Raw genomic sequence first — 27954 nt, 5'->3', positions numbered from 1 at the left:
CTGGTCTCCACTGGATTATTTTTCAATCGTAATACGCCCAACATCAAGTGGAACGTTGCTGCCAAAACCGTATGTCACACAGGTTAGAGCCATTAGTTCGAATGAAAGTTTCACACGATGACCCATAGAGGGTGCTGTAATTCCGCATTTCCACAAATCCGCCCAAGTTCTGCTGGAAAACGGATTCAGAGATTCAGATGCCAAGAATGGCATTCTTTGGCATGCACGTCAAAGATGGAAGCGTAGACGACGACAGCTCTCTGTGGGATATCTGTTTTCCAGAAATCCCATTGTTGTGCGGCCACTCTTGGCACATTGCCTATCTCCCCTTTGACGCCGGCTAATCTGCAGTGCTTGCAGGATGGATGTGGCACTATGGAGCCATTCGCTGTCAAAACAAAACCCGTCTTTGTCAGGAATCCAAGCCTCAGGAAAGCAGCCCCAGCGGCACTGAATCCTGGCGCATCGCCCTCAGATTCCCACAAACGCCGCCTGTTGTCCCAGCGAGGGACCTCTCCTCTTTCCCCTTTCCGCAGCGGCTCATTGTGTTTATGAGACATATCGAATTCCACAAAGCCGCTGTCTCAGCTACATTTTTTAACACCGTGACATTGCCGTACGTTCCCGTCTCAGTCTATTGTTCTGCAGAAAAACATTTGCGGACAACCCCACAGATAGACCTGGCCCTCTGGGTACCGTGACAAGCCAAAGTCAACTCCATTGATGCCAATTCTTTTACATAGACTGATCAGTTACTGATAAGACACGTAGGACTACATTTGTTTCTTTTTATTACATTTAACTATACATTATTTTAAAGTATTATATCAGCTTTATTCATTAAACTTAACAGTATATTCATAATTTCACACAATTAAAATTTGTGCCGTCGTTTCCTTCACTAACAAGTGACGTACATTACCGTATTCCGTGTTCAGCCAACGGCGCCCTCTGCTGTGAATTTAATGCACCATTCCATTCTCTTCGATTGACGAATACACGACGTGCAGTCTGTTATTAACCAGGTCAAGTTAAAATAAGATTTACCTGTCAGGACGCAAGCCTGCAGACTTATCTTTAGCATAAATCCGTTTGTTTATATAATGACCAAATCCAGGTTTTTCTGTATTAGCTTTCAGAGTCTGATACCACATAGTTGCAACAGTAACATTCAGTTTCTGGAAAGTGCCTGGAAATATATTCCAAACAGCATCAGCATATGGGCTGCAGGATTCGCAAGCCCCCCTGCGGCCAAACAAAACAGTTGGAGTGGTGTTTGGTTGGGTGGGTTAGAACAGTGTGGCTGTCACCAGATGGTTGCTGGTTCAAATCCCAGAGTAATTTCATTGTTGGACCCTGAGCAAGGACATTAACCCCCAAAAGCCACAGGGACTGGCTGATCCTGCTTTCACAAAAATGTTTGCTTTGGATAAAAGTATCTAATAAATAAAATGTAAAAAGAAAACTGCCTGCCCGAAACTTCAGCTATGGAACTCGTGCCAGCTCTCACACAGACTGCAGAAACACTTATGGTGGTGGCTTCTCTAATGGGAACTCTTCATAATTGTGTGTCACGAGTCTCCGGAGAGGGGAGCTCTTAATGACAGGGGATGAGGCATCCAAGTCTTGCAGGAGGATCTGTAGTAGCAGAGGGAAGTCAGTGTCCCTTGGGAAATCGTTGAGGCGCTGATAGGCAGGAGATGGGGCAGACTTCCAGGGGTAGTAATGATCAGCATTGTCTTCGATCATAAGGTTTGCGTAGGAGCGATAGGAAGATCTCAGGTCACCCCTGGCTGGCCCCTGGTCACCAGATAGTACACAGCCGACCTCATTGCAGATGGCCACTGCTGAACAGTTAATGTATTCATCCTGCACCATCAGGGGTCGCTGGTGATCATTTTCCCCCCAGGTGACAAGCTCACTGATGGGGTCACAGGTTTTCACACTGACCTCCATCTCAGGACTGCTGATATCCTCCTGACAGGGAGAGAGTGACTGATAAACGTTCTGCCTGTGCTGATACCAGACAGCTACTCAGATTGGCGTTATCTATTTGGGCTTCAGTGTCCTGGATAAGTGAAGCAGTAGGCAGGCTAGTACAATGATGCTAACCTGTGCGTGCCTTCTGTTTTAGTCCTGCTGAACTTGGGAGGTTATTTGATGAGAATTTATGAACCATTATGAAACATTCCACATACCACATCTCAACAGGTACAATTTACAAAACCTGTAAGGCACTCAGTGTTCTGTGCAAGAAATCTTCAGTGAGTTACTGCAATTTGACTTGCATAACATGCATAATATGATAAAATTGGACATTCGGCTCATCTGTTTTTAGGAAAGAGGAATCACTGAGTTCAAATTGCATCTATCTAGCCATTTATTTTTCACTTAAAACAAAAGCCATTATACATCAGGCAAATGGTGATGAGACCTGGTGTTTTTTAATGGCAGACGAACTGGGATCCTACTAACAAAACAATGTCAGATTTTATTGTTCTGAGACATGCTGAGCGACTGTAGCTAAGACAATTAGCAGGATGTGAGTGTATTGAGATTAAAGATTATAATATTTATTGTTGTGAAGTCTTTGCTCTGAAAGAAGTGCTCTCTGACAAAATAAATACCACACATGTTATTTCCCAAGTGTATAGCCGATGAAAGGAAAACGGTGTGAGGAATACTTGACTCTTTTTCCTGAGGTAACATCACAGTGCTTCAGCGCTAAAGTTGGATCTCCGCAAGAATCTGGACTTATCTTACCTTCCCACACATCCTAGGCACCCAGACTGAAAGGCTGCCTTTGGCTGGATCAGGTATCACTGGACACAGGGACCTTCTTACCCTGAAGACGTCACGACTTATCAGGTTATAAGGTAACAATATGTAACATGAAGAGCACTGTACTGAGCTATAGGATAGAATGGTGTCATTATCCAATGGTGCCCACATGGTGATCTTCACTATCAGACTCTCACCTCTCTCTGTGCCACAGGATGGTGATCAGTATGAATGTTGTGAAGACTGAGATGATGATGCAGGATAGGATGGTCAACAGTGACACGTCACCCTGCCCTAGGACATAAAAAGACCAAATTGTTCTAGAAGGGGGATGTAAAGCACAGGAAAGAGGCCGGTAGCTGGATTGATTCACTACAAAGCTTCCTTGTCCACTTATCAGGATGATCTTTGTCACAGAACATGGTTCCCTTTTATGGTAATGAGCCTCACTAGTACTGGAAGAATTAAGCGTCATGAACCATTTGCTGTATTATATGATGTCCACTAGATGGTGCTCTCGAGGCATGCCCCAAAGGAAACAGTACAATGTAGTGGGGTCAAATAATACAACATGAAGCTTCATTTGGCCATCACATTTCCTAGGGCGAGAGTCAGGTTCTGGTTTGGGGGAGTAGAATTTGAGTGTCCTCACCTACAACCACAGTGATTGGCAGTCCAGCTGTTTGTCCCACATCTGTGCTGACCTCCACATGGATGTTATACTCTCCGCAGAGCTCGCTCAGCAGGTGTCTATGACAGCCGGGTGGCACCACAACCCCTATGACACGCACACAGTACACGCACATACTGGCATATGTGCAAACATGACCTTCTGCTGTTGCCATTTAAGACAATTAATATGATACACAAATGTTTACCGATATACAATACACGTGTAACTTTTATTGTACCATATAATGTCAATATTGTAAATTCTTAAAATGTCAAAAAAAATGGAATTTAGCTGTTAATGCAGTAGTATGTGGATGGCCATAATATTTTTAAATATTTGTATTTGCATAAATTCATTTAACTTGAAAAAATATTTGCAGAAAACAACAAAATGATTCAATAGTGAATTTATCTTCTGATCTAGTTTTTAAGCAGTCCAAGGTAGCTATATATAATTAAGATATTGATTAATTGGCACAACTGTAGGACTCTTGGTACTAAATTTTTCATTCTAACATTTTTTATTCAAAAATAAATTTGTTGTGTTCTCATTTGGAAGACTCTGGTATTTTATTTGATACAATTTTAAGCACAAAATATATATTTCACTCAAAGCTGCTTAACGAGCTAATCTATAGCAAAACTTTGTGACTCTCCTCCACCTTACGTCATTGCTTTAGGATTTGGTTTTGTCACCCCCTAGTGTAAAAATGGGGTACTGGCGCTGATTATCTCTATGTTTCAAAGTACAGATTACTAGACCATCATTTGATGATCGTGTAACCCTTCCTGCACAACACCCATTCCATTGTAAAATAATGACAATATTATATAATATTATAATAGTATTGTAATTTAGCATTATATTATACTTATTTTCTATAAAATGTTTATATTATAAAGGGCAGGATGTTTGCTTAGCAGGCTGCACTGTTTCCTCACACCTCCAGGTTTGTGTGTCACTTGCATGTTTTCCCTGTCCTGCATGGGCCTACTCAGGGCACTTCGGTTTCCTTCCGCCGTCCGAAGACATGTCCTTAGGTTAAATGGCATCCCTCAATGGCCCGTAATGTACGTTTCTGGGCATGGATGCGTGTGTGTATGTACCCTGTAAGGGACTGGCATCCCACAAACACACCTGCCTCGTTCTCTCTGCTACCCAAGATAACATTCAGCCCCTCCGGTGACTCTGACAGATGCATTATATTATAATCTTGCCCTTAAAGATCCAGTGTGTATGCAGGTTTTTGGGGTAACCTGTAGGTCAGCGGTTCAAACCCAGGCGTGAGGACTCCTCAGCCAATCAGGCCTCTAATTAGTAATCTAATTAGGGAGTTGCACACATGACAGCCATTTATGGATAAGATTGCCCATTGCTGTTACAAATTATATTATTTGAATATGTTCCCTAGTTATATCCATATTATATCCATCCATCCATCCATACACTTTTCCTGTTTAAGGAAGCATAGGGAGAAGGTTAAACAAGACTGCTCTTTCCAAGACCCCAGACTCTAACCCTCTCTGGTGGATCTCCAAGCTTTCCTAGGGCAGCTGGGAGCCTGCACTCTGCCCTCACCCACTTCCTCCAATCAGGGAGACTCACTTCCGACTTGGTCATTCATGTGCTGCCAGTACAGGGTGTAGCTCCGGATGAAACCGTGCTGCTGCTCCACAGGAATGGGCTCCCACTGCAGGATCACACTGTTGCTTCTGAGCTCCACGACCTGTAGCTTCGGTCCAACAGATGGCACTGTGGAGCATGTCGATTTAAGAAATCAGGTGAGGTATGCACGAGGACCGGAGGCTTCAAGAAATACAGCTGACTCGGCCACATGGGGGGGTTAGGGGTGCAGGCCCCCCTTGATCTGGAAAAACCACATAAAATTTTTTGGTCCCCTTGCCGAGGAAAGCGAACATGCAAGCAGAGTGAATTAAAGCTAGAAGATATGACTAACGTAAGATACAAAAGCCACTGCAAGTCCACGGCGAGGTGTCACGTGAGAGGCTGCTGTAAACACGGTTGTCATCCTCCAAACCAACACTGTACGTATATTTTATGCATTTATCAGTTACTATATTTTTTATGTGATGTTTGCTGGCCTTCGCATGTTGCCTGCGGCTTTTGCAAAACTCCCAAAAAAAATTAATTTCTCATGCTGACCCCGCGATATATCAAAACCGCAGGGAAAGCTGCAATGCGGAAGGGAGAACTCTACACCTTTGCGTAGTTGTATATAACCTCACTCCTCAGAAATTTGACTAAGCTGCAAATTCATCCCAATGTTTTATGTCAATCAAAACACACTGTTTTCTGTTACTGCCACTTCAGAAGTCTGAGCCAGCTCTACAATATGCAAAGAATGCAATGAGTACTTAGTCAGAAACTATGAAGCTGTTATTTCATTAGTCACAGAGATGAGTAACTTGCAGGTTCAGATCAAGATGTGAGGTTTAATTACAATTTAATATCCAATTTAATATCCAATATCCAATTTAATATCCAATATCCCATTCACGCTTGAAAGCCAGGTGCAGTTAGGTGAAGTGCAAACAGAGCTTGCGGAACAAAACAAAGTCCAAAATGAGAAACCAAGAGGTCAAACACCAGAGAAATCCAGAACCAAAACCAACACTCAAACAATGAGAGATGTGACAATACTGTCCAGAGAAAAAGAAATTACAGAAAAGCAATATTGTATCGTTATGATGGGATCCCAAAGAAAGTGACAAAGAACTGAGACCAGCGGGAGGAAGAGAATCTGTGTGAAACTACCTTTAGTTGCTAATCTAGGATTGTTCCTTTTAGCCTAACCTTTAGCCTAACCTTAGCGAGAGCGATAAAAGGCCCGATCAGTGTCTCATAGCGGAAGCAGAGGAGGAAGACGAGGCTAGCGTACCTCCCTGTCGCGTGTAGATCTCCACCGCTTGCTCCCGCCCGGGCAAAGATCCGTACAGGGCCCTTACAGACACCTTGTAGCGAACCTCTGGCCCGATCCTCTCTGAAACACAATGACAGCATGGTGGGATTTTCCAGGTTCCAACACTGAGCCCAGAACCTGCACATTTCTTTGGATGTTAAATGATATTCTAAGGTGATTGCTAACTTTTGAGCATCACAATTCACATGCTGTTAATATTTTAGGCACACTACTAATCTGCTTACCAAATTGTGGATGCAAGTACACATCTGTATAATACAGAGAATACCATTATCCGAAGTCCTGGTGATTATTGTGCACGCGCCACGTAATCACGATTAAATCACAATGTGATATCGTGCAGTCCTAGTAGTTATACAACCACAAATGACAATAAATCTTTTGAATCTGAAGATGCAGCAACCGCTGTCATTCCTGCAGTGTTTTTGCTCTCAGCTGGGAATCCATGACCACTAACTACTGGCTGCCTCTTTCTGTTTTGCCCCCGCGCAAAACAGCAGCCATAAAAATGTAATAAACATCACACTCGGTTTGCAGGATGATACAGTCTAACCTGAAGGGCTGAGCTTTCACATAACAGTTTGGCTTGCAGTGTACACATTTATTTAGCCATACATTTTTAATAGGCACTTATCCTGTCATTATAGTGGTGAGCTGGATCCAGTCCCAGGAAACACAGGGCACTGCTTCTCAACTGGTGGGTTGTAACCCAAAAGTGGGTCACGGGACAATTTTCAGTGTGCCGCGACGTGGGTGGATATTTTTGCCGCCAGCACCGCTCCCCCCCCCCCCCCCCCCGTCCCATCAGCAAATGTAACAAAATTTTCCTCTCATATTTTTGTGCCAAGAAATAATGTGGGTTCCTGAGGCTAAACCAGTTGAGAGCCAGTGATGCAGGGCAGGCAGCATTCTGGGCAGGATACCAGTCCATCGCAGATTCCTCCACACGGTCACACGCACAGACAGAACACCCTATCTTCACACATCTAACGTACCCAAACTGCAAACTACACCACTCTACTGCACCAGACGTCCATTTTTCACATTGAAACAAAACAGCAGGTTCAGACTGAATCTCGTAATTCAAACAAACCTGTGATGACAGTGTGATTAGTCCCGTTTCCCAGCATCTGCCAGTACAGACAGTGTGGTGCAGACTCGGTCACTGCGAACCACTCCACCACATAGCGGCTTGCTGATTGGTTCTCTAGCACTGTCCATCGTACCAGGAGCCTGAAGTCATCCAATGGCTGCATGCTGATGTTCTTGGGAGGTGGGCCGACTAAAAAAACGGCATAAATAAACTCCTTTAGAGTTTAAGACATCTTATTATCAGCTAGTGATGGACAACATGACACTTCATGAACCGTTTGCTGTATTCTTTGACCCCACTAGATGGCGCTCCTTAATCAAAAAAGGCACAAAACATGCTCCAAAGCAAACCAAGAGCACCATCTAGTGGTGTTGAAAAAATATAATAATTGGTTCTTGAAGCGTCATTTTGTCATTTTGTCTATCACTACTAAAAGCTACGTTACTGTTGTTCAAAGGTTCAGATTCCCGCTCTGGGACCGCTGTACCTAACCATCATGCTCCTTTTACTTTGTAATTTCAATTTCTCATATGTTTTCTTCATAAATTCCTTACTAGAGATGCAGTGTGTGTTTGTAAGCTACTCAACGAGGGGTCACAAAACAGCACCAGTGGCTTGCGGGTCACCTGGATCTGTCACAGCAGGAACCCTGATGCACGCAGGTGGGGAGGCGCCGGCGGAAGTGACCGCGGACACGCTGCAGGCGCAGGGCTGCCGGGGCAGGTCCAGCTTGCAGGACGTGGAGTTTGGGGAAACAGCCCCACAGCCCCTGTCCCGTGTCTGTGTGGGGGTGTCCTCACACCCGCATGACGTGTTATACCCCAGAACATTACCATTGGCCAGGCTGGATGGCAGTGGCTATAAAACAGCCTCATTAGGACAAACAGCCATGTGCAGACACACCTTACATTAACAACAACAATAATAATAATAATCAGATAGTGTCTTGTGATCTCTATGTATGCATTTATTTAGTAGACACTTTTATCCAAAGTGATGAATTGAACAAGCGGGATCAGCTGGCACATAGAGCAATTAGGATTAAGGCTTTGCTCAAGAGCGCAAGCTGTAGATCACTCTGTGCAGGGGTGCCGTAAAAGAGGGGGAAGGTTAGAACGATTCCAAGGGCCCGGGGCCCTAAAAAATTTTGGAATCTGGAAAATTAAAGCGTTCATGAGGTTCAAAATCTCTAGCAGTGGCCCTGGTTATGTGTAACCAGACAAGAACAAATAAGAATGAATATTCTGATCACAGGCACAGAACCCTAACTCACTGAGCCAACACAGCGCCCCCTGCAGGCTATAATATTTAGGTATGGACTCCAGCTGTTTGAGTTACTGCATCTCTGCCAGTCACCAGAATGTGAAAGGGTTAATCAGTACAGATGGGGGGTGGGGGGGGGGGTCATTGTTAAATTCTCACCTTCCAGAGCAGGATGACTGTCCTGGACCCTCCCGGGTCTGGAGGATCCACCTGCATCCAGATGTGGGGGGCAACCGAAGGGGCTATAGGGCAGAGGGGTGACACACCCACACTCACACGCATGTTCACTCATGTGCACCCCCAAGCCGTCACTCTACAGCCTGCATACTCAGAGGAGTCACACTAGCGCTCCATCGGAGCATAGATATCTAACACGCCGTTAATGCCAGACCACCCTGCTCTCATTGCTGAAACAGAGACACATCCTGGGCTGTGTTCAGAATCGCTTCCCATTGCAGAAATAGTGCAAAAAATAGTGTGCCTGCCATTCTATAGTGCCGTTTGAGTTCTCAAAGGCAAATCTGACTCACTGTACAGTGCACTATAAAATACCCACAAGACACTGCAAGTTGTACTGCACAAACGATGGGTTAGGGTACAGACTCTGATGCTCCGTGTGTACCAAACATTTATCTGTTGTCAACCACAATAAACAAATTGACCCACGAGGGTGACTTTGTATGTAAATGTAAACACATAATTATTTCTAAAGTAACTTGCTATATTTGTTAAATATTAATATTGTTAATATTAATATTATGATAATGTTTTACATTATATATTGGGCTCTTCAGCAAAGGCCCTAACCCTGTAATTGCTGTTAATCTCCAACTTACAGGGAAATTTGGGGGTTGGTGGCAGGATTGGCACTCCAGCTACCAGAAAAAAACTCACACTGGTTCATTTGCACTATCGTGGTGCTGTGGTACCACCCGCCACATGGCTGCACTCTGGTTCACCTTCCTGAGGTGGTTTGTCATGTAGTGGCTGCGGCAATGCACTGTAATCAACGCATGCTCCTTATCTCTCTTAATATATATGCAATCCGTTCAATTGACATTTCAATTTTAATCATTTAATAGTAATAAAATTGTGAAAATATAACGAAATACATTCAAATTACAGACTCATGCATCAATATTCACTTTATCTCCTTTATTCCGTTTAGTTTCTGCTGTTCATAAATGTCACCTGTCAAAGGTTGCTAGTATACAAACGCAGAACATCTTGGAATGTAGTGTCTGAAATTGTTCATCGACAAATTCCCGATGTAGCAAACTACATAGATTTTTCTCTACAGTAAGTAGGGAGTGAGCGAGTGAACCATTTCGAACACAGCCATTGTGTCTGTCACTATGGAAACAGTTGGGCGCCTGCTTCCATGCACCCTTGAGACAATATCTTTCACCTCCCCTACATTATGTTACCTCCCTCCGCAGTGCGCGCTTCCAGTGCTGAGCTCCAGTCGCTCCAGTGCCGCGAGCGGTGGTAGCGGTATCGGATCTGCACGGTGTAACGGGTGAAGGCAGAGAAAATGCACAGTTCCACGGTGTGCTTGGTTGAGAGGAATAGAGGCCGCTCCGTCACCTGCGCGTACTCCGTCCTCCTGAGGTCCTGCTCCAACACTTGGGGTCTGGTCTATAGGGACAAGGGTGAATGTGTGACTCGCAGCAATGGGAGCCTCAATGGCGCCACCTTGAGCCAAAATGCACGCAGTTCTTGTCACAGAAGTAATCCGTTCTATAAACCCTTACGTGGGTCAAATTTTTCATAAATCAGATTTACCTTCCCATGCCACTCATGACACCTGAAGCCAGGGTTAGGGTTAGGGTTAGGGTTAGGTAATCTTACCCACAAAGGGCCAGTGTCTATGCAGGTTATTGGGATAATCTTTCGGTCAGCTGTCGAAACTCAGGTGTGAGGACTCGTCAAGGTGGCGGCAGGGGTGGGGGGGATATTGTTTTTATTATGTAAAGCATTTAACATTGTATTTATATGAAAAGTGCTATATAAATAAAGTCTGACTGATTGATTGATTGATAGATAATTAGTAATATAATTAGGCAGTTGCAGCATAAACCCGCATACCCAACGGCCCTTACTGGATGAGGTCGGCCACCCCCTGCCTTAAAGCAAGAAACACATAAGTTGAAACTATACTACTAATACTATACTACATGCTTAAGAACACATATTAAATTAAAAAAAATAAAGAGATAAAGTTTAAATATAAATTTCCAGTTTGTCACCTTTTTGTTATAGGGTCTCCATAAACTCTGTATCTTGGATATTGTTTTTGCATAAGTCTAGATTTACACAAGTCGGTTTTAAGTAAGTCGGGAGTTACCTGTGTACACTGATCCTGCAGACTGGCACCTGTATGTCATTAAAATTTCTTCAGAGCATATTTGGCTTTATTATATTTTATATGGTTATACTGTTGTGTACGTCCCAAAGAACAGGGCTGGATGGGAGGCTCTTTTAGGCTGAGAATCCTAACTCTAAACCAGGCCACATGTCAGGATTGGTCCCCGTCTTATGTCAATTCCCCCCTTGGCCAGCAGGTGTCACTGGTCGTCCCATGTAATGTTTCACATGCATACCTAGTGTTTCGGTCCTGTACTTCTTAACTATCCTCACCTGGCCCCTGTAGTTCTTAGTTCCCTTGTAATTAATAATGGCCCACACCTGTCCCCTATTACCTGTGTATATATGTGCCTGCCCTTGTCCTGATTGCTCAGTTGGTCATTCTGTGTGCTGTGTGATGGTTCCTGTGTTTTGTTCCCTGCCTCACTGTAGCTGTTCCTGTGTTGCTCCCTGCTTTACTGTGGTTCTACCTTCCTGACTTCATTAGACCCCTTGAGTTTGTTGTGTTTCCTTTTTTGGTTAATTCATTAAGGTCCCTTGTTTTGTAACCTCACCCATATTGTCCTTTCGTCATGCCACACCGCAACAGGCCACCACAGACAGGCCAAACGTGTTGTGCACTCATGCATTTCACAGACCCACAAACACTATCTAATAAACAATCTTACACCTCAATAAAGACAGTTGATTTGCATTGTGGGTGGGTGGGGGTTATGAGAATGTTGGTTCAAATCAGCACACAACGTTTTATTTTTTTTATATGGTACAAAAAAATTGTTGTTACACAGCTGAGGTCAATTTAACGTGAAAAATGTTTATAAATCATTCAATAAAGTTAGTTATCACGTATGCTATCATGCCTGTTAGTGATATTTGAACGCTATACGACTGCTAAACTTTATGATAAACCAGTCATCTGTGTACTGAGAGTGTTCGTTCATTTTCATGTATGAACTCGACTGTTTTTTCTTTTCTTTTTTTTTTCCTTCAGTGGACACTTTGTAATAAGTAATTAATATTTTTCTATGCACAGTGTTGATATGTGGGTCTCATAGCGCTGTGGGACCATGACCGACGGGTGGGACCACAAACTGAGAGGCACGGGTCGGTACCAGAGGTGGACATTTCAGGTCCAGAAAGTAAAAACCCAGAGCAGGATTGTGTTTCAACCAACCAGTACTCTGTGACTCTTTATGATCAGCTGGTTGGTTGAAACAAAATCCTGGTGTGGACCTGAAATGTCCACCTCTGGTCGGGACCATACTGTGTGGTATTTAAATCTAATTCACCATATGATGATGTTCTGAATGGCAGACCAGGCCACTGGGAAATCTCCTTGCACGTTCTGGGCCTGAAAAAGAATGAGTTGCTGACCTGGTTCTCAGACAGGTACCACACCTGGTACCTCAGATGGCCTTCAGCAACCTCCCGGGGAGACAAGGCGAAGTGCGGGGGCAGGGACCATTGGAGCTGCAGGCAGGGGGGGCGCCCTGCGACGGGGCACAGCTGGGAAAGTTCGGGGGGGTATAACCTCACTGGGGTGGAAGCACAAGCAGAAGGACAGTAATGATTGTTAGGTCATAAGACCCAGCCTTCTTTTCAAAAACGAGGTCTGGAGCACCTCTTAACGGGATCTGACCTATTTCAAGGCCGTGGAGGCAACGGTGAGCTGAGGTGGCCTCCCCGTGGGCTCCGCGCATCGTCACGGCGATGCAGTAGTAGGCTGTCACCGTGGTGATGTTCACTGAGCAGTGGTCAACGACCGTCTCGCAAGACCGGACCTTATACACCTCACCATTAGGCTCCAGGGTCCTGGAAATGGCGGGTGAAGACATACCAAGATTGCTCTTCAATACAAGCCATGATAGAAACAGACATTTCCTGTCGATATCTTAAACACGTGTCTACACTAAAATTATCACATTATCTGGTGCTGATCAGAAGACAGAAACCAGTCTGATCATATCGCCTGTAACATCCTGCACAAACTGTCAAGTGAAACCACCTTCCCCCTCAAACTAATACATATTCGCGTGCTTCAGTGCAGGAAGCTCACCTGACCACAGCAGTCAGGGACAAGCACTGATATTACATTTCAGGACCTCGAGCTGGCATCGGTCCCAATACATCTTAGATTTAAGCTCCGCCCACCAGTCCTGAGAGCTTAGAACACAGGGCTGAGCTGGGGGGGGGGGGGATGGGGGCGAAAGAATCTACACTAGAGGCCAAAGTTGTGGAAATACAATCGCCATTTGTATTTATATCAGCACATACTTAAGAGCCAATGACTGGATCATTATTACAGCTCAGCAACGTTATGCAGCAATAAAGTGAAGTCAGCTGAGAACCTGAATCTACTGAATGGCCAAGTTACACCTCCATCCATCATAAATGGATTTTTTTCTTCCCTGTTGGCATGGGCATATTCCAGGACAAGAATGCCAAGATTCATTGGGTTCAAATTGTCAAAGAGTGGTCCAGGAAGCATGAGGAATCATTTTCACGCGTGACTTGGTCACCACAGAGTTGTGACCTTAACCTCCTTGAAGGTGTCTGGGATGTGATGAAGGAGGCTTTATGGAGGTTCAACTCACTTGTCAATACAGGATCTCGGTGAGAAATTAATGCAAATATGGATTAAAATAAAGGATGAGATGTTGCATAAGCTTGTGGAAACAATGCCATGACAAATGTGCGCCATAATCTAAAGGCGGTCCAATGAAAAATTCAAATGGCGACTTTTTTTTAGAGATTGCAAAACTTTATTACAGTTACTTATTTTATCGACCAATGTGTGATATTTGTAAACATCACCACCAAAATTCATGTAGTAATTTTTAAAGCGTAATGCCAAAAATGCAAGGTGTTTCCACAATTTTGCCCGCTAGTATAAAAAGGACAGCAATCACGCCGACTTCGGCCTCGTGTGTTAGGAGGAAATCCCCAGCTGTTTCAGGAACAGCGTATCTGTACCAGCATCAGCAGAGTACGCACAATGGCTGCAGTCTCTGACAGCCACAGAGTTTCAGCCTTTACTGAAGTTCTGCTGAACTGGATGAGGCCGACAGGCCTTTATCTGCTCCCGATCTGCCCAAGTCACTGCCTACTGATCGCACATTTATACCCGCAACACTGTTCAGGCACCATGAAATGTGCAACACTTTCCTGGGACCTACAAATTGCACCGAGGGGGGATTCCCCCCCCCCTTGCTGAGAGACCCCTTTTTTAATTTCTCTTTTGAACAAAGATTCACAGACCAGAAGGCAAAAAACTCACCACAAATGTTACTGAATGGCACAAGATTATTAACTATAAATACAACAGTAATAAAACAGCAATAGAAGTACCAGAAACAGTAATAGTGATTGTAAAAAGCTGTAATAAAACAAGATTTAACCATAACTAACTTGAAGAAGTAGTAAGTAGGAGAAGTAGTTTCAGAAAATGGATGGATGGATGGATTCAGTAACGTACCTAAGAAAACTATTCAATAAATGCCTGCCTTCTGCAAACAGAAGAGATAAAATGGAGGACGAGGCTGTAAATCCAACAATAATCCCTGAGCAGCAACAGGCCAGAAACACTCAGTCCTGAGCAGTTACTGCAGAAACAAGGCGAGCATGAATCTGCCCCTACTGGCATATGCGTGGGCTGAGATAATTAGCACCTGCTCAGCGGGCGCCCCTGCACTGAGCTTTATCGTTCATAGCTGCTGCACAGCTGCACCGTTTTTAATCAGCGTGGGTGCGCTGGCATGGTGCGTGCTGGAGGTGAAGTCCAGCCTGAAGCTCAGTATCAGTTCATCTCCAGAAAACAGTCACTGCCGCCATCTGAACGCGCTTTCCATTAGCGAGGCCTGTCAATCAATATTGTGCTTAAGGACTTTCCGGTAACCAGAGTGCAGTCGAAGGGGGTCGGGGTGGGAGGGCGGTTGATCGCCGACTTACTCGTTGATCTGCAGGATATATGAGGTTCCCGGGATTGCGCTGTCAGGTCCATGGTCCCACCAGCAGGTGGCATTGCTGTGCTCCAGGAACTCACAGTCTAGAAGGGTTGGAGGGGGAGGGGGCAGGGCTATTGAGGCAAGCAGAGATCGCGTTAGACCAACTTGAAATTAATGAATAAGTTTAACACAGGAGACTATTGCAATAATTACAGGGAAAAATATTATATTTACATACTATATGAATAAATATTTATAGAGGAAAAAAAAGAAATATGGCCTAATTTTTAAGGGCCCCTGTCACTCAGAGGGTCTCGGACTCATCCTAACTCCCCCCCCCCATGACATCCCTGCATATAACCAATTTGTTATCCCAGTCACCACAGCCCCCACTACACCTGCAATGAGTGCAACTCCCACTGTGAGAGCAAGGCAGCCAGTCGCAATGCAATGCATCATAGTCACGCCTCCGTGTGTCCAGTTCCAAGCATGACACCTGTAAGGCACCGTCAAATAATGACCCACAATCCACGTAACAACGTTCTCATTACTCACATTTTACTCTAATTAAAAACCATCCATCCATCACCATAACCACTGAATCCCAACTGGGGTTGTGGGGGGGCGGAGGCTATCCCGGGAACAAGGGGCGCAGGCGGGAACCAACCCTGGGCAGCTGCCAACACACCCCGGGGCGCGCGCGCGCACACACAAACAATTACAGGGCCAATTTAGCCTCGCCAATCAACCTGCCCTGCATGTGTTTGGACCGTGGGAGGAAACCAGAGCCTCCGGCGAACACGGGGAGAGCGTGTTCCACACAGAAAGGACCCGGGACCAAACCCAGGATCTTCTTGCTGTGAGGCAGTAGGACTAACCACTGCGCCCCATAACACTGGGCAACTTTTTTTTCTGCTTCCGAAATAAAAAGTGGTGTTCCTATATATATTATAGTCAATCTATAAATATTAATGCATTTTCCCCGGCCGGCTTACACGTCTGGAAACACTGCACAACATTTTTTTTTTAATGTTTTGCTTCCTGGAAAGTTTTTGCTGATTGACACAGGTACCTGTTGGGTATGCACAAATATAATTTCGGTTTTGCTGCATCACGTATAGGAACTCTGAGAAATAGACAGTTAACTCTTTACCAGCAATAACGTATTTAATCGCGTTTATGTTTCTCATACGCTATTAAATTCAACATAATTAAAAGTGTTTTGCTCTCGATTTTCATTTGCGTTCAATGTCAGATACATCACGCTGCCGTGTTAAACAGAAGTCAGTAAAAATATTCGTACCTGGTGACATCAAATGCCATTCCAACAGTCTCGAACCCCGCAATTTGGCTTTTGCTTTTGACAGACCCCAATCTCAGACCAGATTGTTTTATTCTAACTGTTATGAGATGTGGATCACCGGATGAGCACGGTTCAAAATCCGGATCAATGTCCCTGCATTGCAGTTTCATCATCTGGCTTGTCTAGGGTCCATTCCTCTGGTGGTTTCGGAATTGGAAGACCGTGGTCATGTGGCACGGGTCTCATTGCTGAAGGCAGATTAGGCTATTTAGTTGATTTCTTGTTTTTGTCAGAGAAACCAGACACATTAGTCAAACAGAAGTAACAGTCCTTCTGTTCTTGCCATATCATCGGGACAGCAAACGACATTGTCTTTCGAGTGCCTCTGAGGCAGGGTCTCAGACAGACAGCACATGTCACACAACAAATGTGAGGCGCCCATTCCTTGTCTTGATCACTGATTTTACAGCTGTACAGATGATATGCTTTCTTCACGAGAGCAGTCATTGAGCATATGTGAGGCGCAAGCGCACATTCGCAACAAATATAGCAGAATGTATTGCGGCTGTTAAGACATTGACGAGACATATCGACCGACACCAGTCGTCCTGCAAATGTCTATAGCATCTACCTTACTTGTTACATTGCTACTAAGCCAATGCTATATTCTGAAACAATACATACACACTATCAGTTCTATATTAACCCAATGAGCAGCATCTGTGTATGCAAGCCACTTTTATAGCCTGCTGAGACAGTGTCAAGCTGGCTCCGGCCTGTCCAGGCATGCCCAGGCTGCAAACTTCCACAGAACAGCTTCCAGCCTGGTCTGATTCCATTCTCAGACTGTAAAAACATTGTTGATAGGTCTCTTACAGAAGTGAAAATTTTTTGGACACAAATATGAGGAAAATACATGACAAACCCGAAGATTTCGATGAAACTGTACAAATTCGGATGTGATTTTCGTGATCAGCGGCCAAAAATCTATAAGAAACACCCAACAACGTCCAAGAAGCAAAAACTTTGTTGTGCAGTGTAATTAAAGACCAGTCACCGCAAGTACTCAAAATTAAATACCAATAAACCAAAAGCTCGAAAAATAAGGTTACCTAATAATCATTTCTCTTTTTGGGACATCGCGACAAAATCTTTCACCGACAAGATGAAGGGAAGGTGAGACATTTAAAGCTGAACACACATTTACTTTTTTAATAAATCAAATTTCAAATTTACATCAACATTAAATGCCACTGATTTGATCTCCATCATTTCCGTCCACATGTAATAAATTGATGTGTAATATATACTCTTACGGTTATACATCAGTTAACAGCGGAGGTAGAACAGAAACTGGCAGGTCTGGTCTCTATCAATGACTGAGTGTCAACACCTGTATTAATAGAAGAAAAAGGTGAGTTAAGTGGTCAAAACCATTTCCAGTACATTTTTTGGGTGGGGTGTGGTCTCAAAACACCCCTGAAAGTTTAGAAATTAGTTCCAAGAGATTCTTTCGATCTATGGCATGCGTTATTAACGGATGTCATTCAGCATGCAACACTCGACTGCTCTATGGAAAAAATAGCGAATTTTAATTCTATGCGAGTAACAAAAGTGATTAGCTTTAATAATAATAATAATAATAATAATAATAATAATAATTTAAAAAAAACTTGCTTATCCATGCATGATAAGATGTAAAAAAAAAGAAAAAAAAGAAAAAAGAAAAATACAAGACTATGTACACGACTTTGAAAGATTAAGGTACGGTAATATAAAAAGCGACAGAATACATTATTTTTCTGCAGGAATGAAAACGTATATTACCTTAAAACGATGCATTTGCCCGGTACTTTGAAAATGATGTGACAAGACCCCTCGAACTGACGACGGTGAGCTAGTTCTGATAGGAGCAGGCGGTCCCTGCAGTTTTCCGCACAATCTGAATCGCTTTTAACTCCTCTGATTAAGTTTGCAAGATCGCCTGTTCGCATTTATGGTGAATCGGAAGAAGAGAGCGTGGCAATTGTTGGGTCCGATCACTCGAGTATTTTTATTTTTTAAAAATAAAAAAGTCAAGCCCCAGGTAAACTTGACTTAGCTAGAAACTTCCCTGGCGGAGAGTTAGAAATGCAGTCGGCTCTGATGCTGTGACTATAACGTCGGTGTTTTGGGTTTTCTATATCGCGTAGACCTGCACGTTATTAGCCAAAAGCCAATAAACATTTAATGCGACTTATAAATTATGTTGGTTTTAACAAAAGACGTCCGGCTGCATTTTACATAATTATTGTGATAATACCCCTGACTAAATAAGAATCTTAGTCGCCCCGTCGTCAAGTAGCGTACAGACCGCGCTCGATCACTATGCATTAACACAAGGTACAAGATCCCAGTGGTGACTTCATAAAAGGAAGATAGCTCGATTAGCATTCCCCAGCTAGCTGTGTTAATATGAAAACAACGATCGAAGCACTGAGCAGTTATTACTGCACCGTGGCGGTACAGATTCAGTTATAGGGTTATTAAGAAATATTCATATGTTGAACATGACTTTGATGCGCCTAAAGTAATTTTTTACCTCCGTAACAATTTACACTTTTTTGAGGTTGCAAGAATTTGACTCACTTAACTGACACTATAAGCAATCGCTGTACTGCGTTATCTGAATCCAGAAATGCGCATAGTATTAATAAAAAGCATTCCAAAAAGCAGTGTAATGAAACAGTGTTTACATGTGATAAAAATCTGTTAAACAGACTTAATCTGCAACATTTGTAGCTTCCATGATTCAGAGATAAAAACAGACCACAAATGCCTGAGACTACAGAAACATTATTTACCGTGTATTTTGTGCATGAGCTTTTTTATATATAAGTAGCCTAAATTTGCATGACTTCTTCCTGAACAGCCAGCAGTAAATGCTTATTCTGTTTGTCACACAATGCAAGCATCTTTGGAAGCGTGTTAAAAGTAGCAGTTTTGTGCACATCGTCACACATGGTTTTTTCGGACGCAGCGGACTTTGCCGACAGTGGCTTTCACAGACTTTATTCTGAGCAAAAACACAGGAATTATCTGGCTGGATCGTTGGCCCCAGATGAGATACTGGCTACTTGTTTTTGCACTTGCGTGGCAGCGGGGCGCTGAGCTGCAGGAGCCGCAGGGAGGCAGTACCATAGAGGGCGGCCGGACTGACGCGGTAGGGGTCATGTCCTTCAAACAGCGCCCTCCGTTGTTTGGGCTGGGCCAGCACTTGTATCCGCTCGCTGGGAGCCCCACATAGAGCTGACTTTGGGACCGCCCACAGCACAGGCCGATCCTGCTGGTGCTCGGGGTGGTCAGACTTTGGGACTGAAGGGGGTCCAGTTTTCGGGGGGGGGGGGGGGGGGTGAGGGAGTCCAAGGATAGATGGAGACAGGTGGGGCCACAGACACACATTTTTAAAGTTTTCTTCCATTCATCTTTATACATTTATGCTTCCATTCATCAGAACTTATCTTCAGCCAAGAGATCAATTTTTTTCTCAGCAGGTTCATAATAAACACATCCTCCTTCTGAGCCGCATACTTTAAGCGAAATGCAGCATCATCTGTGAAACCAACCCAGGACCTGCTGTCGTGATAACAGCGACTGTGATTAATACTGATAATTCATAGCCACTCACTGGCCAGCAGGTGTATTCGGGGGGACGTTTTGGTGAGACGCAGCCCTCTGGCAGATGGTTTGTGTTCATCATCGGGGAGCAGGACCGCCGCTCTCCTAGGTTGGGATAACTGGCAGATTCGGGGGCTGGGAGCAGCTGTTCGCATAGACTTACTCACCTGCTACTGACAACAAAGACTGCAATAATCTTCACTCTCCCTTTCTGCAGGTCTGGCAACACTTACACAATCTGGCCCATCTGGCTTTTTAATAAAACATGTAGGAGTTTTACTAATATGTATGCAATACATCCATACATCGTATGGTTTAGCTGTCGTTCATGGGTAGCTTTGGTGATTTGTATTGGATTAATGCAGGTAGCCAATGACAGTGGATGGTAAACCCATAAAACATTGAATTTTCTTTCACCGAGTTATTAACTTGGAACAAACAATATTGTAACAACATAAAGGAAGTAAAAGAAAACAGCAAACAATGTGAAAACATGAAGTAGCTTAAGCTGCACAGGTGATCAAGCCATCAGCCAAATGAAAGCACAGTCAATACTCACTGTGGCCAACAGGGGGCGATCTGGTTGCCAGCCCACAGTGGGCGGGCGGGGTATAGCCAGGTGGCACACCCTCTCCGAGGGGGAAGCCTGCAGGGTTGCGGCCGTCACCTGCCATGCCGGAGACCGCCTGCAAAGAATGGACCAGTAGCTACACACGAGACATCGGTTTTACCCCAGGTGAAATTCGATAAAATTATAACAGCCGGGCGAGTGTGGACAAAAAGGCTGTTGCCCTAAAGCTTCTTGTATTGTGACGTGTTGAGAGGCACATTTCACTCACAAGAAAAAAAAACACCCATTATACGTGAAATGTGCATCAACTATTAAAGTGAACAGGCACAAAAGCATGGCAGATAACCTATTATTAACATACACCTGAAAATACATATTTCTCACGGAGGTGTTCAGGAAAGAATAAAGCAGGAGATACAACAGAATATCATTTCACCTGTTCTCCTGGAAACTGGGGTGGACCAGCTTCTTAAGGGCCAGCCGGGCCCAGCGTGGTGTCAGGTCTGGACACACGTTAAAAATTCGTGCATGAATAATAGTTTATTGCCGTAAGTATAAAAAATATTTTTAGAAAGAACTAAAATGGCAGTGAATCTTAACCAGGTTTCGTATAGCGGAGAGCCGTCGTCCGAATACAAGCAATACAAAAGTGATTTACATGCCTATGAGCACAGATGGAAAGCAGAGAGAGATTTTATTTACCGAAGGTGGTTGTTGAACCCTTTGATGCCAAGGGAAGTTCATCTAGCCAGTATACCGATCTCCTTCACCAGTGAATAGAGACAGAAGTTAGCCCCCAGCGAGAACACGAGTAACACAAAACCCGGGAAGCTGATTTATTCCGAGTATGCGGGCCACATAAACAAATTATGAAAAATTTAAATTAAGGAAACTGCAGCGTAGCTGTGATGAATGTCGTGATGTCACAGAGAGACTGCTTTTGTAATCGCTGTTGAAATGTACCTTAATTATAGCACCGATCAGTGAGCGGGGTGTCCCTGAGGCGGCGCGGCGTGATACTGCACCTGTCTGGGTATTTCAGCCGGTTCGGCTTCGGCTGGGCGAGCTGATCCATTCGCGCCGACATAGCCGACTCTTCACTGCATGCCACGGTCTAAGTCTTTAACTCTGTTTTATTTATCTGTGGAACGACAATCGGTCGTATCTTATTTCAAAATATTATCGCTGTATCAGTATCATTTAACATATTCGGAATGGCAAATCGACAAGTTAACTAATTATTCTTAATAAGCACTTAAACTTGCAATTATATGTATTTTAATTGTTTTGAGAAATGCAAATACATGTACATATCCTACCTGGTCCGTGTGTCACATAGACGCTAAACCCGGTACCATAGCAACGTGGGCCGACCGCCAGCGTGGGCTTTTTATATTGGCCTATAGATTTTAGTTATATCCATTGTACTTAATTGTTTGTTAGCGTGTTGTCAGCGTGTTCTTATTACCCTGACTAGCATAAGCAGTTGTAAGAGTAGAATTTTAATTAATCACCCCAAGTGAAACTTTTGCCAACTTTATTCTTTTAGTCTTTCGAAAATACAGAAACAAACTTTTTTTTCTTTCAAAAATGGGCGATGCAAATAGGAAGCGATGCATATGCTGCTAAATCAAGTAGAGGAAATCATTGGGCCCAGTTATCATATTTACTGATCAATACCGCTGGCTCCTCTTGCACGAGGTTTTTATTCCTCCCCTTAGAAAACTCTTTCAGTCGGGGACACAAAGCATTTTGGTCTGCTAGCAATCTTTCACATACCCTCATTAATGATTTTCCTTGTCTCCTGCTAATACAAATGGTCTCTTTAGCGATATATGGTCGTTGAGCTTTTTTGAATACAGTTTTAATCACCTAGCTTTATCATTTGAAGTCATAAAGATGATACAGCCATAATTTTGCATCACATTTAATAAAGTCTATCGTTATGGTATACAAAGGGCAGTAAATAACGTAAATATGATATAAAATTGTGGGGTGTATTAAATCTCCTGATTGGGTATGAGGGGGGTTAGTCCTAAGCATGCATCTGTCTCCTTTCTGGAAATATACACTATTTGGAGCAGGACCTCAGCTTATGGTCTCTGGGCCTCACCCCTTCCCTTCGGGGGTCCTGACTGCTTGCTGTCCCAGTGAGATTTCACACCCTGCCTGTGATATTGGGTAACCTCAGATTTCCGTCCCGCTGCAAAGCTGATTGCTAACTATCTAGATAATGTTGTTTCCTGTCTAATGTAATATTGCTTGTTGCTCAGTCGGTTATATGTCTCGGGTGCACTCTACACTGAAATTATTCTGCTAAGTACCATCTCCTGGTTCCACTTCAGCACCAAGACCAGAATATCCCAAGGCACTAATTTCCTGTAGTAAAAGATCCCTGATCTGCAAACGTGTAGAAAAACAAACCCATCGTGTAAGTCGTGATGCTGGGAGTCGTGTGTAACGTACGGCCATGCTTCCTCACGTTCAATCACAAGACAGTTTTAATAACCAGAAGGATGAGTATGAGAGCTTGGTTTCTGCAATGAGGAAGACAGTGTTACGGTCTGGAGTTGGTCAATTTAATAGATTGGAAATTTAGAGGCAGGGATGAGAATGTATGTCTAGGGAGGATGCATCGTATAACATGTACATTCACATATTTAGCAGATGCTTTTGCATAAAAGCAACTTACAGTGATGCAAATAGCATATTGCAAACATTCACACTGTTGATGAGTCAACTAGGCATAAGTGAAGCTAGGCGGAGCTTCCAGTAAACACCCAGCTACAGGTATCAGCAGGTTTTGTGATCAGCGCTGGCCCAACACCAGTACCAGGAATACTGCAGCAAAGTGTGGGGGCCGAGGAGGTGCGGTCCATCCGACCGACCTAGACCTCATGACCAAGCGGCGTGTTCACCACCCTTGTTGTCTGTACCACACAGTCTCGCATACTAATGCCTGGGGACCCTTTGAGACTGAGACCAAAAGGGGGCTGTGCTATAAGGCAAAACAAACGATCACAGATTCAAAGAGATGCAGATGGTGGGTTCATGAGCTGGTGAGTGACAACAAATGTCTACACCTGACGATTTGCTCCTACTTCTTGAACTGTATTCCCCCCCAGCATCAGCCAGTGGGGGTGGGGGGGAGGCTGAACTGATCTAAACTGAGACTTATCCACCCTACACACACCTTGCACTACACACACAGAATATGCTCTTTTACTCTCCTGGCTCCTAATCATCACACAATCCCCCCCGTCGACTGTATCACATTCATCCCAGCACAATTGTGTTTTATATAATGAAATACTGTTGATCATAATCATTATCTTGCAGCAGCTCTCAGATAATGCCTTCCTCAGGCACTTTCAACTGAATACGCTGTGTGTTGTATTTAGACATTGCTATATGCTATTTTTATATTATTGTTATTATTTTTTAGCTTGTATAGTTTTTATTAAGGCCTCTACAAGATTGATCCAGATGACATCTCATTGTACTTGTACTGTGATAAGATGTATCTTGTATCCCGTATCGAGGCACCAGTGTGGCCAGATGAGGCGCATGATTTCCGGGCTGCACTCCCGCGGCGGCAGCTCAGGGGTCTCAGGATGCAAATCATCTGGGTGCAAAGAGAAGAAGAGGATGCTGGCATGGGGTCCTCAGGGACATCAGTTCTGCCATTAGAGTCAAGGAAGGGATTATAGGAAGTTGACCAAGTTTCTTATCTTTTGCATTTTCTGTAACATTTATGTCAGGGGAAGGGGACCTGATTCACGGAGAGCCGGTGTGGATCTCAGTAGGTCCCTGATCTTTTCAATAGCTACAAACTCCCCTGGGGTGCAAGACCTCTCAATCAACCAATAATAAAACAGCGGTTCTCAGCTCCAGTCCTGGGGACCCACTGTTATTGGCTGCATGGCAAAGTATTTTAATGTTGCAAAATATGTACAGCACACACTGTATCGCCTGTTTAGCCTTTACATGCGACGCATGATAGATGCCTGTAGCAGTCATAAAATCGCTAGTCGGCATCAGCTGCCCACGTGACGTCCTTGTGAACAAAGGGTTAAGATGCTCCCATGATGATCTGGGCTCACCCATTAAGAACCGAGACCATTCTGGGACAACCACGGATTGTATGTTTGAAATATCGATGCTGCTTAAATATACGTTACCATCTGATTCCATAACTGATATAACTATGTGAAAAACAATACTTCTAATCGTATGAATTATTTTTAGTGTCTTTCTTTCTATTGTTAAACAATAAAATTTGTACAATTCTGTTGAAAGATCAAGAACTGAGCATCATTATTAATTCCTAATACCATTCTTAATAAAGTAAACGTATAGTAATTATCTTACTGTATTTATTTCTACAGTTGCCTGTTTCTCCTGTGTAATTTACAATAGGTTCGGTAACACGTTTTAATTTTCTGCGAACAAACGCTATATACCCATTGATCCATGAGGAGGAGCCGTTGTTCTTGCAAAACATAGAAGTCGGATTGGGATCCCCCCCCCCCCCCCCCCCCCCCCCGCTTGGTTTGTAATGTTGCATTTTGGAGGGCAATTTTTGCAAGTCATTAAATGTTAAACTCTTTTTCAGAAATCACACAAATTCAGCGGAGTCAGACGTCAAATATTTGGAGAAAACTAGGCTGTATGACGCTACTTGCTCCTCGCTGCAAAGTGGTGGTCGTACGGCTCCCGGTTATGTCTCACGATGTGTATCCGCATGATAATACTAGCGATAATACTAATAACATATTTATTACAGATGCTGCCTAATATTTAGTCGAAGTTGCAATATTGGTGCTATGGACTAATTTCAACTGCGAGCCAATCTTAATTTAGTCTACCTGTTGGGAATCTCCCCTTGCTGAATGGCATGTATTATGAATTTAAACGTTTCGCGTTTATTTCCATTTTTGTCATGTTGGATCATTTGGAAAAGCCGACCAGGAAAAGAAACGTGACATCTTTCACCAGAACACTGCACAGTTTTACATTTTGGATTTTCAATTCGAGACCTGTCTGCCCACGCATTTACGCATGTAAGACTCTTACATGTATGTACAATTTTTATTACCTTGTAAAGTCTGTAGGGTTTGTAAACTAACCCGAACGATTTTGATGTAGCTAATTTTAGGTTTATAATGAAATAATATTGATTTCTTGCGTGAGTCTGACAGCGTCAGCGTCACGCTCGATGCGTGAGATTTGGCAAAAACACCTGTTTACTATAACTTTATTTCGAACCCACTATTAAGTTCTTTTTCAATATTCAAATATCCTCTCATTTTCAGTCGGCACACTAGTATACCACTTGCCCAGCAGTTAATTTCCCTTGACATAAAAGCCACAGGCTATTCCGCATCTGTTACCATTGATTTTCCTCTGGTCTGTGTCTCGTGAATGGTGTGCCATTCATCCCGTGACTAATGTAGATACATATGGCGCTATGTTCCACCCGCTGTCCGGGGTCCTTCATGTAATACCAGGCTTATGGTTGGTAGGAAGCACAGACTATTTTAGAGAACGAGGAGTGCATTAGGTAACGGATCACTTACTGGGGTTGGACAATGAAACTGAAACACGCTTATATGCGCGCGACCTGGTGGTCAATCTTCACTGACTGCACGTTCCACCAGTAAGAGCAGAGTGTAAAGTGAAGGTTAAATTAACAAAGCAATAGCACAGCTTTGCATAAAATACTGCAATCCATGCAACATAATGGGAGACATACCAGAGCTCAAAAGAGGAGAAATTGTTGGTGCATGTCTCACTGGTGCATCTGTGACCAGAATGGCAAGTCTTTGTGGTGTATTGAGAGCTGCGGTATCCAGGCTAATGTCAGCATATCACCACGGTGGATGGACCACATCCATCAGGAGTAACTGCGGATGCAAGAGGAAGCTGTCCGATAGGGATGTTCGGGTACTAACCTGGATTGTATCCAAGAAACATAAAACCACAGCTGCTGAATCCACAGCAGAATCCTTCCGGTCACTGACCGGGACTCGTATCTGTTATTCCCAGGACAAATTGATGCTGTATTGGCTGCAAAAGGAGGCCATACACCATATTAATAAATGATTGTGGTGTAAAACCTGGTGTTTCATTAAATTGTCCAACTACTGCATATTTCTGGAACTTTACTTTCTACTAGCGGACCTATGGGAGGGACGAGAAGAACGCAAGTCCAATCCTGCTTTCAGGGCGTAAACTTTCAATGATTAATTTCTCCCACTACAGTGATACTGTCGACTCTTCCTCCTATAACTGATTTTACCTGTCAGGGCTATTTGGTCATTTACTTCCAGTTTACTTCAATTTAAGCCTATAGTTTGACTTCATATCGTTACGCTACATTTTGCGGTACAGTATAGCTGTACATCGGCTTAACAAAGCAAATACATTATTAAATAGCATATTTATCTTTGCTTGCGGATTAACATTTAAAAAGTTCCTTGTGGCCTGCAGCAGTACAAAGAGGGAAACCACATATCGCACACAGCTTTGACATTTTTATTAAAAGAATATATTCATTTCGTAACATGTACATAGGTTAAAGTGAGGGATTTGGCTTACTGTATCACACTGGGATCTTTATATTCTCTTGTGCTGTGACTGGTTTGTTTCCTTGATTGAAAAACTCATCCAGTTACCACCAATTTATTTCTACTTCATATCGCTGCATTCCATTTTGTGGCCGAGTAGTTTCATAAAGCAAACACATATCTAAGATATTATCAACGAGCATATTTGTCTTTGCTTGCAGATTGTTAACATTTAAAATGTTAGTTGTGGTTGTGTAGTATTACAGAGGGGAAAACCACATATCATGCACGGCTTTTACATTTTTATTAAAAGAGTACATCCATTTTGTGACTTTACATAGGTTAAAGTGAGAGATTTGACTTACTGCATCACACTGGCTCATAACAATGCATAGACCCAGATCCATAACTTTGACGAGTGGTTATAACTTTGACTATAGATGGTCGACATTTGCTTATATGTGAAGAAGTAAATCACAGTTATTATTCATCAAGAGGATATCATCTTCTATTGCCTTGTACGTTGATACTGTACATAAAGGGAACGAAATGAATCCAAAACAATAATACAATGAATAAAACGATAAACAAACAAACAAATGAATAAACAGGCAAACAAACAAACATTAGGATTAAAAGTAACATTAGGTGAATATCTCCAACTATGAATATGAAGTGACCAGCTTGTGTCTAGAAGAAACGATTGAGGTCTGTGTGAAGTCAGCGCTCTGACATGCAGAAGCAGCGGCATGTGGGTGCAAATCCGCAGTAATAAAGTGCAGCAGCGGAGTT

At 43.4% G+C, this 27954-nt stretch overlaps 2 protein-coding genes across 9 annotated transcripts; both read right to left on the bottom strand.

The window, feature by feature from the left end:
* Positions 1-792: 792 nt before the first annotated feature.
* LOC111836578 (interleukin-6 receptor subunit beta-like) lies at positions 793-19262 on the bottom strand. Of its 3 annotated transcripts, none has more exons than XM_023797968.2 (16): positions 18193-19262; positions 17478-17758; positions 15461-15558; positions 15067-15193; positions 12758-12930; positions 12493-12653; positions 10179-10389; positions 8911-8993; positions 8115-8346; positions 7489-7677; positions 6354-6455; positions 5060-5206; positions 3434-3559; positions 2979-3075; positions 2764-2845; positions 793-1977 (listed from the first exon to the last, which is right to left on the bottom strand). In XM_023797968.2, the coding sequence occupies exons 2-16, from the start codon at positions 17486-17488 to the stop codon at positions 1528-1530; spliced, it is 2289 nt and encodes a 762-aa protein (XP_023653736.2). In that variant the 5' UTR covers positions 17489-17758; positions 18193-19262; the 3' UTR covers positions 793-1527. The 3 variants fall into 3 exon arrangements, with proteins under 3 accessions (XP_023653736.2, XP_023653737.2, XP_023653740.2); XM_023797969.2 differs by having other exon boundaries at positions 17682-17758; XM_023797972.2 differs by having other exon boundaries at positions 8115-8268; positions 17478-19262.
* Positions 19263-19386: 124 nt separating this feature from the next.
* spmap2 (sperm microtubule associated protein 2) lies at positions 19387-26755 on the bottom strand. Of its 6 annotated transcripts, none has more exons than XM_023798044.2 (8): positions 26349-26755; positions 21913-24218; positions 21619-21734; positions 21296-21357; positions 21030-21096; positions 20582-20708; positions 20033-20192; positions 19387-19719 (listed from the first exon to the last, which is right to left on the bottom strand). In XM_023798044.2, exons 3-8 carry the CDS (start codon positions 21678-21680, stop codon positions 19478-19480), a joined length of 720 nt encoding a protein of 239 aa, XP_023653812.1. In that variant the 5' UTR covers positions 21681-21734; positions 21913-24218; positions 26349-26755; the 3' UTR covers positions 19387-19477. The 6 variants fall into 6 exon arrangements, with proteins under 6 accessions (XP_023653812.1, XP_023653816.1, XP_023653817.1 ...); XM_023798048.2 differs by having other exon boundaries at positions 24097-24218; XM_023798049.2 differs by lacking the exon at positions 21913-24218.
* Between the last annotated feature and the right edge of the window lie 1199 nt (positions 26756-27954).

The sequence above is a fragment of the Paramormyrops kingsleyae genome, chromosome 21 (genome assembly GCF_048594095.1).
Source record: "Paramormyrops kingsleyae isolate MSU_618 chromosome 21, PKINGS_0.4, whole genome shotgun sequence".
NCBI lineage: Eukaryota > Metazoa > Chordata > Actinopteri > Osteoglossiformes > Mormyridae > Paramormyrops > Paramormyrops kingsleyae.
This window is presented reverse-complemented; position numbering and strand designations above follow the sequence as displayed.

Excerpts from the sequence above, each read along its gene's own strand:
- spmap2 (XM_023798044.2), bottom strand. The coding sequence starts at position 21,680 with ATGTCGGCGCGAATGGATCAGCTCGCCCAGCCGAAGCCGAACCGGCTG. Across the intron at positions 21,097-21,295 it reads GGGTTCAACAACCACCTTCG|ACCTGACACCACGCTGGGCC; the intron begins GTAAATAAAATC and ends ACGTGTGTCCAG. Across the intron at positions 19,720-20,032 it reads CCGAATACACCTGCTGGCCA|TCCCAAAGTCTGACCACCCC; the intron begins GTGAGTGGCTAT and ends GACCCCCTTCAG.
- LOC111836578 (XM_023797968.2), bottom strand. Across the intron at positions 6,456-7,488 it reads TAATCACACTGTCATCACAG|AGAGGATCGGGCCAGAGGTT; the intron begins GTTTGTTTGAAT and ends ATTGTGTTTCAG. Across the intron at positions 2,846-2,978 it reads ATCCTGTGGCACAGAGAGAG|GGTAAGAAGGTCCCTGTGTC; the intron begins GTGAGAGTCTGA and ends TGACGTCTTCAG.